Below are 10,554 nucleotides of genomic sequence, written 5' to 3' on the forward strand. Positions count from 1 at the left end.
GAGAAGTAAGGGAAAAATGGGGGGGGGGGAGTTGGAGGGAGAGATGAACCAGGAGAGACTATGGACTCTGAGAAACAAACAGGGTTTTAGAGGGGGGGGGGGGATTGGTTAGCCTGGTGATGGGTATTAAGGAGGGCACGTACTGCATGGAGCATTGGGTGTTATACAAAAACAATGGATCATGGATCACTACATCAAAAACTAATGATGTACTGTATGGTGACTAACATAACATAATAAAATTAAAAACAAAAAACAAAAAAAACCAAGGTATCAGGGCACCTGGGTGGCTCAGTTGTTAAGCGTCTGCCTTCGGCTCAGGTCATGATCCCAGGGTCCTGGGATCGAGCCCTGCATCAGGCTCCCTGCTCAGCGGGAAGCCTGCTTCTCCCTCTCCCACTCCCCCTGCTTGTGTTCCCTCTCTCGCTGTGTCTCTCTCTGTCAAATAAATAAAATCTTAAAAAAAAAAATACAAAAAACAAAAACAAGGTATCAAATACTGTAAATCATTTTTTAGCCAATTTTCAGCTAAAACATAACTCAACAAAATGACATTTTTCTTCCAGATAAATAAAAGTTTAACATGTATCAAACTATTAAAAAAAAAAAAGTTCAAATAAAAGTCAATGGGAAGAGGAGAGCAGGGGAGAGCAATAACCAGAGTATGCCAAGCCTGACTGTATAGCACATTTTAAAATCAGCCCAGTTCTGACTTTATGATAATCTCCATGGTTTAGATTAGTTATATTCAAGAAGTAGTATTTTGGGCATTAAATTCACTTTTGAGTTACTAAATTAAAAAATGTTGTAAGGAAGCAGGACTTAATGAATAAATCAAGTCATTCAAAACTGTGTAATTCAAATATAAATTGGAGCGCCTGGGTGGCTCAGTCGGTTGAGCATCTGACTCCTGATGTCAGCTCAGATCATGAGATCAAGCCCTGCATCGGGCTCCATGATTCTAAGATTCTATCTCTCCCTTTCTTTCTGCCCTTCCTGCTACCCTCTCTAAAATAAAAAATACATATAAATTAAAATGTTGCATTTTAAAAGTATGTTCATTCTATTTTGTTATACCAGTACACACAAGAACAGGAATATATTCTGAGAAAAAAAGATCACCATAAGACCACAGGATACAAAAAACATTCTAAAACTACTCCATATCACACACTGGTTAAGAGTAAGGGTTGCAGGACCCTTAGAGAAATGGCTAATTCAAGTCTGGAGCAGGAAATAGATAAGATGAACCTGGAATATCGTGTCATACCAGGAAAACAAGGAAGCTATCAAAGGCTTCTAGGGTCTTATTAAAAAAACTCAGGAATCACCATGAAAAAGCTCTCTCTGGTCAATCTTAGAAAATTCCAAGCATTTATCTTACCTTTCCTGTACAAACTGTACCTCAGGTTAACCAAAGAGTTGATGAGGTAAAGATCTTTTTAGTGAGGAGTTTCAGCTAATTGAGAAGGAAGGAAAGACTTCCGATAACACCATTTTGCCATCCCTGTTGAAATAATGGATTCAGGAAATGATCAACAATGGTTGCTAACACCAACTAATTCATAACCTGATAGGGATGGAGTTTTATAATAAATGGACCAGAGTGGTAATACTTAAGAAGAGAAAGAACCACAGTGCTTCCTGATGGACTGTAATAGTAAGTCCATAACACTATCCATGAAGTATTTTTCCCCCAAATTGAACTTGAATCTGATCTGAAAGAGGATCATAGGAGCATGTTAAACACTAGGGGGAGGATCCATTTACACTCACTTGCCAGGTGACTTCATCCCGTCTCAGGGCTTTAAATCTCTCTGTATCCTATTAACTCCCAAAATTAAATGTCTAGCATCAACCATTCCCCTGAATGCCAGACTCATATCCAACTGCCTACTTTACATCTTCCTTTGATGTCAGTTGGCACCTCGAACAAGAGAACCCTTGCTCCCTGCCCAGAACCCACTCCTCTCCCAGCATCTGCTTTCTCAGCAGATGGCACCACACTATGCCATCCTCCTCTCAGGCCCCACATCCAATCCATTGGAAGAGCCCACTGGCCCTTCCTTTAAATATTTCTTTTTGCCATTGGCACTATTACTGCACAAGCAACCTTTATCTCCTTGCTGAGATAACCGGTCTCCTGATTTCCATTTGGACCAAAGCAGCTAGAGTGATCTTTTTTTTTTTAAGATTTTATTTATTTATTCATGAGAGACAGAGAAACAGAGAGAGGCAGAGGGAGAAGCAGGCTCCCCAAGGGGCAGGAAGCCCAATGCGGGACTCAATCCCAGGACCCTGGATCATGACCTGAGCCGAAGGCAGACCCAGGCACCCTAGAGTGATCTTTTAAACATAAATCAGATCATGTCATTCTCCCAGTGGCTTCCCAACATCGTTCTATCGCCATGCCACAAGGCCTTGTCAAACCAGGCCCATATTATTGTTCCATTCTCATTTTCTGTAACTTTTTCCTTTACAAATTACACTCCAATCTAGAGATCTTGTTGTTATTCCTAGAATACTAAAACCTTCCATCCTGAAGTTCTTGCATTGCTATTCCCTCAATCTGGAAAACTTGATCTCTTTATTTTGTTCAGGTCTCACCCCAAATGTCCTTCTCTCAGAGAGGCCTTTCCTGATCACATTAACTGAAACAGCCCCACCTGGCTGTCATTGCTCTATCCTCTTACTCTGCTTCATTTTTCATCACCGTACTTATCTCTACCTGACAGTAGATTACACACTTACGTACTTTCTGTCTCCCAACTAGAAGGTACGTTTCATGAGCACAGTGGCTATTTTATTCACTGTTATATTCCAAGAGTACATTTAGTAGCCACTCAAATATATGTTAAATGAATACAGCAATTAATTAGGAAATAACTTGTTCAGAGTCTATCTGTATATATCTATACAAAGATATATAAGCTACAACTGGCAAGCATATAGTGTTAACAGATGAGGTAAATCCTATATGTAGATAACACTAATACAGTGACGAAATTGTGAAGTGCCAGAGAAGGGGTAGCTTATGTATCTTTGTATATTCTATAGCAACTTGTATAATCAATCTAGGTGCTCCGTATTTGATAAGTAAACAGGTAGATAAATGGGCTAAAAAAATGAAAAAATGAATATAAAAGACAATCGGAATGCAAAAGAACGTTCAGAACAGTTTCCAGACACAAGAGTATGTGGGTTGGAAACCAGTAGCTCAATTTTCCTTACATCTGTAAAATAAGAGGCCTTCTTCTGTGGAATTGACCTTGAAAATGTTGAAAAGTCCAGTTCAGTGGTTCTCAACTCGGAAGTTTAGCAGATGCCTCTGAGAATCAGATGAAAGCTGTAAACCCTTCCTCCACAGAAAAATGCACATCTACAAATAGAAAGAAAACATTCCACAAGCAAGCACAAGAGAGGAGAGTCAAGGGTCTGGTGTCGAAGGCCACCAGTTCAGGTCGGTCAATATTTTGGAGCTCTGGGCTCAGAGTGAAAGGAAGTGGGCCTGAGGAAAATGGATTTATTACTGACCTGTTAACTGAGGACTTTAAAAATTCCTCTGGGTTCCTCCACAGACCTGAGAGTGAGGCAGCTGACTGCACTTATTATTCCGAGTGCATGCTGCACCTGGGATTATTCTCCCTTGGAGGTTTAGTCTAGTCTCTGGAGGACAGGACAGAAACGGATTAGTGAGGGAAGCAAATCACTGCGTCACACAGAACTTTGTCACTCTCAGTCTTGTTCCATGAACAGGGTAGGATGAGCATCACATAAACCCTGCTAATAAAAATAAACAAGGAAAATATACACAGATATCAACTGGGGCATAGAAATATGAAATAAGTATCACTTGAAGCTACGAAAAATGCTCAAGAAATAATAGCACTCTAAAATACTTAATAATTTTGATTTCCTTAAACCCTCCCTCCCAAACACAAATGCACATACACATACACACAGAAATGTCTGTCAGATATACCCTTCAGTTAGTTTTACCAAGGATAAGTCTGTCCTCTACCTATTGTCTCCTTTTAGAACGTAAAACTGGGGACAGAGTAGTTTGGCTGTGCGAGGAGAGAAAAAGATGGATGATCCCATTTCTCCATCAGGCTATAATCCTTATGCTCTGTGGGATGGAGAGCAGTAATCTGGCCTTTTCAGTGGTACCAAGGAGGAACCCTGACAACCATTAGGATGAAATTAAGGGGAGGCCATGAGAAGTTTACCATTGAAACGAATAGGAAAGAGGCCTAAGCCCAGAATCTTGAGTTCAGAGCACATGAGAGAAACAGACACACCTTTTGGAAAAGGAGGGTGGGTGTAGCATGACTTTTGTACTTTAAGAGAAATATAACCCCTGTGTTAGCAAAGAAATGACAAAATGCTTTGTAGAATCCCCCTACTTCGAAGACAAGAATGTTTGTTGAATCAGAGACCCTATGAAACTGTGTAAGTGGAAAATGGCTAAGGAAGACACTACTCTAAAAGCCTGGCAGAATTTTAGGAAATAATATATGAGAAAATATAGGAAAACACATATTAAACATAAAAAGCAATGCCACAGGGGCGCCTGGGTGGCTCAGTTGGTTAAGCCACTGCCTTCGGCTCAGGTCATGATCCTGGAGTCCCGGGATCGAGTCCCGCATCGGGCTCCCTGCTTGCTCAGCGGGGAGCCTGCTTCGCCCTCTGACCCTCCCCCCTCTCATGCTCTCTCTCTCTATCTCATTCTCTCTCTCAAATAAATAAATAAAATCTTAAAAAAAAAAAAAAGCAATGCCACAAAAATAATAAGTTCAACTCCAGTAAAATAATTTTTTTCCTAAGATAATATATTATCCTAAGATGATATAAAAGAAATTTTATTTTTTTAAGATTTCATTTATTTATTTGAGAGAGCAGAGGGGGGAGGGCAGAGGAAGAAACAGACTCCCTGCTGAGCAGGGAGCCCGACGTGGGGCTCCATCCCAGGACCCTGGAATCATGACCTGAGCCAAAGGCAGATGCTTAGCTGACTAAGCCACCCAGGCACTCCTAAAAGAAATTTTAAAGATAAGCCATAGATGTGTTCATATCCAGAATACATAAAAAAACTCCCACAGCTCAATGAAAGATAGACAATCCAACAGAGAAATGGGGAAAAGGCTTAAAGGCACTTTACAAAATAGCCTAATAGCCAATAAAGATGGAAAAGTGCTCAGCCTCATGAGTCATCAGAGAAATGCAAATTAAAACTATAATGAGATATCACTATAAAACTACAGATAGGCAAGAACTAAAAATCCAGACAATACCAAATGTTAGCAAGAATGTACAAAAATACACTGCTGGTCTGCTTGTAAACTGTCCAGTGAAGTAGAAAACAGAACCACTGGATTCCTGCGCAGGCTTACACCAATACGCTGTCCTGCCTCTATCCAGATTCTGACAGGTGAACACATGAAAAAAGAGAAGACAGGGGTGCCTGGGTGGCTCAGTCGTTAAGCGTCTGCCTTTGGCTCAGGTCATGATCCCGCAGTCCTGGGATCGAGCCCCACATCGGGTTCTCTGCTCAGCAGGGAGCCTGCTTCTCCCTCTGCCCCTCACCCTGCTTGGGCTCTCTCTCTCAAATAAACAAATAAAATCTTTTAAGATTTTATTTGTTTCTTTGATAGAAAGAGAGAGACACAGCAAGAGAGGGAACACAAGCAGGGGGAGTGGGAGAGGGAGAATCAGGCTTCTCGCTGAGCAGGGAGCCTGATGCGGGGCTCGATCCCAAGAACCTGGGATCATGTCCTGAGCTAAAGACAGACCCTTAACAACTGAGTCACCCAGGCATCCCATAAACAAATAAAATCTTTAAAAAAAAAGAGAGAGAGAAGACAAAATTGGGAAAGGACATTTGTGCAAAGGCAAGGAGATAAAATGCAAATTTGCCTTTGGCAAAGTAAAGGCAAGTAATGGTGACAAAGTACAGTAAGAGTGAGAAAGAAGGATGAAGAAGCAGACGCAAAGAAACCCAAATGCCAATTTAATGAGTGTGGTCTTTAGCATAAAGTTAATGAAGTGGGGAAGTAGGAAAAAGTGGTAAATATCAGGAACTCTAGTCAACACAACTGGGCTTGCATCACGGCTCTGCCACTTACTAGCGATAGCACTTTGGGAAAGTTATTTAATCTCTCTGAATCTGTTTTATTATCTTTAAAATGAGGACAAGAGTATCCAATATTATAAGGTCATTGTGGAACTGGCAATTTATGAAAAATCTCTTGCACAGGTGTCTGGAGTTTAATATTTGTTTAAGGGAAAACAAATCTAGTCCTTAAACCCAAAAAGTTGAAGGTGGTGAGGAACATCCAGGTGGTAGCTGGAAATATAGGTCTGGAGATGAGAAGAGTGTACTGGAAGGCAGAAACTGAAAGAGTAGGGAGCTAAACACAGTGGGATGACAATTAAGCAAATGTGTCCGAGGGCCACGTATCAACTGAAAAGAGAAGCTGAGAATAGAGCCCTGAGAAGAGACTCATTTTTTTTTAAAGATTGTTTTAAATTTATTTATTTTTGAGAGACAGAGACCGAGCCAGCCTAAGTGGGGGAGAGGGTCAGAGGGAGAAGCAGACTCCCTGCTGAGCAGGGAGCCCAATGCAAGACTCGATCCCAGGACCCTGGGATCATGACCTGAGCTGAAGGCAGATGCTTAACCAACTGAGCCACCCAGGTGCCCCAAAAAAGACTCACTTAGAGAGGGTTCAACAAGGAACATGAGTTAGTGAAGCAGAGAGAATTTAAATATAATTATGAATATGTTAAACACTAAGGCTTTTATTGTGACTCTTTTTTTTTTTTTAAGAAGGCTCCAAGCCCAGCATGGAGCCCAACGCCAGGCTTGAACTCACAACCCTGAGCTGAGATCAGAGTCAGATGCTTAAACAACGACGAGCCACCCAGGCACCCCACCACTCCTCATACTCTTCATGTACAATCTTCCCTGTGCATTTCACATATTAACTGATTTGATCCCACAAAGACCCTGATTGATACATGAAAGAGTAATTATGTCCATCTCAAAGAGGAAAAAATAGCTCCTAAATGGCAGAGCTGTGACATGCACACAGATCTAGGATTCTACGTCCAGTGCCCTTAGTCCTGGACACTCCTATGGGAGATTTCCCGCCAACAGAGTGAGCTTTGCACATACAGCTCCCACCACGAACATCCATTGCATGAAATGCCTCTACGTCTTTTGCCAGCCGGAAAATACTCAAAATTCAAGATCCAGCTCTTGGGTGAATGCTTCTCTGAGTAACCTCCCTCTCTTAAGAAAAATGTTCTATTTCTTTCCTTTGTTCAGCTGCTATTCCTTAATTATTCTTTCATTATAAGATTTCTTGATCAGGCTATATTCCATTTATTTGTTTGCATATTTCCCTCTTCCATCAGACAGCAAACCACATCACATTCATTTTTTATATTCCCCTGAGGATTCTAAGATGCTTGGCATTTAAAACATGCTCAATAAATATTTGTTTCCTTTTCTTCCAAAGAAAACGAGAAAGACTTGAATCAATTATAAAAGAAGCATTCTTTAAAAAATTACAAGAAATGAATAAAATAACTACCAAGCAGCAAGAGCCAGCTAAATTCAGATGCCTGTCTACTTGACACTGCAATATCCTGCACTGCGCTCCGTGAACGCACTGTCTGCAAACCAGGACAAAGTCATCAGTTACTTTATCACAGGTGAAACTTACCACCATAAGAAGCAAATATAAATACAAAAGCAAATGAGTAAATCTGGAAGACATTTAAATAAATGCACTTTTCTAAAATAATTCTAGGCCTTCATACCTAAATTACAACTCCAGTTTCAGTATAACCATAAACTTAATTCCCCAATTTGAAAACAATAGTTTTAGCAAGAAAAATCGCAAATGCCTGGATAAAAAAGAGAAAGCCCAGATCCGGGCACAGCCTCCAGGGGTATTTCCGGATTGCCGCAGTTGTGAAGTACCAATCCATCCCTCAGAAAGGTACATTTACATCACCTGCAAAGCACAAGTGAAATTAACCAGAATCAAGCAACTAGTCACTTTGATATTGATTAGATGTCTCTTTCCCTTCCTTTTATAATTAATATACCATATTTCAAAACTGAGGAGCAACAGAAAGAATTCCTGTAATGAAACAAGTCCAGTGGAATCCTAAATAAAACTGCCAAGTAACATTTTCATCATGCTGGCTTACCCAAATTCCAAGCATGAAACATTTCATAGTTTTCCCGTTTACTGATAAAGAAAAACCCTTCCTTAAACATAAAAGTCATCTTTGAAAAGTGCTATGTTACCTCTTATAAAAAAAAGAGCAAGTCCATATTAGCACTGGAAACTTCTGTTCCAAGCAAATAAATTCTATTACATTCCCCAGGGGCAGGGGGTTACTACCCACTTGGTATAACGGAGCTTTTCCAAAAGATTTACATATACCTATGTCTCCAGGCGCTTTCTGCTCTAAGGGCTGTTTACGACAGTGTCGGCTGGAGGCTATGTGGAAGGACATAATGCCCTGCGTTCCCCACTACCTGAGCCTCTGATTCAGAGCTAATGCATGTCATGAAGTCCACCTAGGAGCTGCTTTTCATTTTTTGGCTCCTCTGGCTGGGCTTAAATGACAGCACTCACTTGCCACACATGTTTTAACAAACTTTCAAATCCCTTAATGGTACACTTGGGACACAGTATAATACACTGTTCAGGAAATACTTTGGAGCCAAGAAAAGCAATTGATATTTCCACAGGGAGTTCTTGACAAGGCTTGCCAATAAGCTTCTTTCATTATAAAGTATGACCATGGACATATCATTTTAAAGACATATTACATTCTTAAAGGCATATGTGTTATTGGGAACTTTGTTTGCCTAAGGTAGTTCATTCAAAAGTACCTTTTTTTTAGTTTACAGGAACAGAACAAACTATTTCCATTCTACTGGTTACTCAGGCAAAAAATTCTTTACCTTTTTTAATCAATCAACTCCTTCCTCCCTTTTCTCTCTCTCTCTCTCACACACACACACACACACATATACACCCACACCCCACCATCACATCCGTTAGCTCATCCTATCAACTCTATCTCCATGGCTACCATGACCACCACCCTAGTTCAGGCCCCATCATCTGTCATCTGAATATAGGTAAAAGCCTTGTAAGGGGTCTCCCTGCTTCTACTCTCTCACCCTTTCCATCTGTTCCCAACACAGCAGAGTGAGCCTATGAAATGTAAGCCCTATCATGTCAAATTCTTTGCTCTAAATCCCCCAAGGCTTTCCACCTCCATTAGAGCTAAAACTCAAATACTGACTGATACACAGGCCCTCCCTGACCCATATTCCTACCCCATGAGCCCTCTGACCTCATCGCCAGCTCCTCTTCTGCTTCAGCTCTTTGCTATTCCTTGAACATGGCAGGTACATGTTTGCTGTTCCCCAAGATCTCCACAAGGATAGCTCCCTCACTTCTTTCCATTCTTACTCAAAGACATCTTCTCAAGGAGGCCCTCTTTGGTTGCCCTATTTAAAATTTCAACCCCAGGGGTGCCTGGGTGGCGCAGCTGGTTAAGCATCCGACTCTGGGTTTTGGCTCAGGTCGTATTCTCACAGTCATGAGATTGAGCCTCACATCCAGCCCTGCACTCAGTGTGTGGAGTCTGCTTGAGGTTCTCTCTCCCTCTCCGTCTGCCCCTCCCACATGCCCTCTCTTTCTCTAAAATAAATAATTTCTAAAAAATAAAATAAATAAAATCTCAACCCCATCCCCAAAACACATATCTCTCTTATTTATTTTCCCCTTTAGTACTAATCACTATTGAGCATGCTACACATAGTATTTTATTTACACCATTATATCTTTCCCAGTGAAACACAAACTCCAAAAAGGCAAGGACTTGGCCTGTTTGTTCACTATTATATTCCCAGCACTTAATATGGTACCTAACATAATGCCTCCTATATGATCCCATCTTAAAGTGTTACTATCACCTTAAACTCAAAACATCAAAAACCACCCTGGTCTTCCCCTCAAAGCACTCCCCTTTCCTGTTCTTTCTCTTTCCAACACCATTACCACTTTCTTCCCGGCCTTGCAAACTCAAAACCTCACAACCACATTGACTCTTCCCAATTGCTGAACATACTGCTTCCCCAAATCCTTCACTTGTCTTTTTACAAGTGCTCTTATATCTCTACAAATTCCCTGGTATTCTCATGCTCCATCTTACCAAAAAAAAAAAGAAAAGAAAGAAAGAAAAGAAAAATCTCATTAAATTACCTTCTTATTCAAAAATTTTCCATGGGTTTCCCTTCCCTAGAGAAACTAATTTTCGGGACGCCTGGGTGGCTCAGTTGGTTAAGCGACTGCCTTCGGCTCAGGTCATGATCCTGGAGTCCCGGGATCGAGTCCCGCATCGGGCTCCCTGCTCGGCAGGGAGTCTGCTTTGCCCTCCGACCCTATCCCCTCTCATGTGTTCTCTCTCATTCTCTCTTTCTCAAATAAATAAATAAAATCTTTAAAAAAAAAAAAA

General features: G+C 41.0%; 1 protein-coding gene across 4 annotated transcripts in view; it reads right to left on the reverse strand.

The window, feature by feature from the left end:
- Positions 1 to 1,373: 1,373 nt before the first annotated feature.
- The window catches only part of LOC102737075 (DIS3-like exonuclease 2), a 117,102-nt gene continuing 107,921 nt past the window's right edge, over positions 1,374 to 10,554 (reverse strand). For all 4 annotated transcript variants that reach the window (XM_081813392.1, XM_081813393.1, XM_081813390.1 and 1 more), the window contains one exon: positions 1,374 to 3,666. In XM_081813392.1, coding sequence (XP_081669518.1) covers positions 3,655 to 3,666 — 12 coding nt within the window. In that variant the 3' untranslated portion in view covers positions 1,374 to 3,654. The remainder of the gene's footprint in view (positions 3,667 to 10,554) is intronic.

The sequence above is a fragment of the Leptonychotes weddellii genome, chromosome 3, assembly GCF_054177405.1.
Source record: "Leptonychotes weddellii isolate Sample4059 chromosome 3, ASM5417740v2, whole genome shotgun sequence".
In the NCBI taxonomy this organism is placed as follows: domain Eukaryota; kingdom Metazoa; phylum Chordata; class Mammalia; order Carnivora; family Phocidae; genus Leptonychotes; species Leptonychotes weddellii.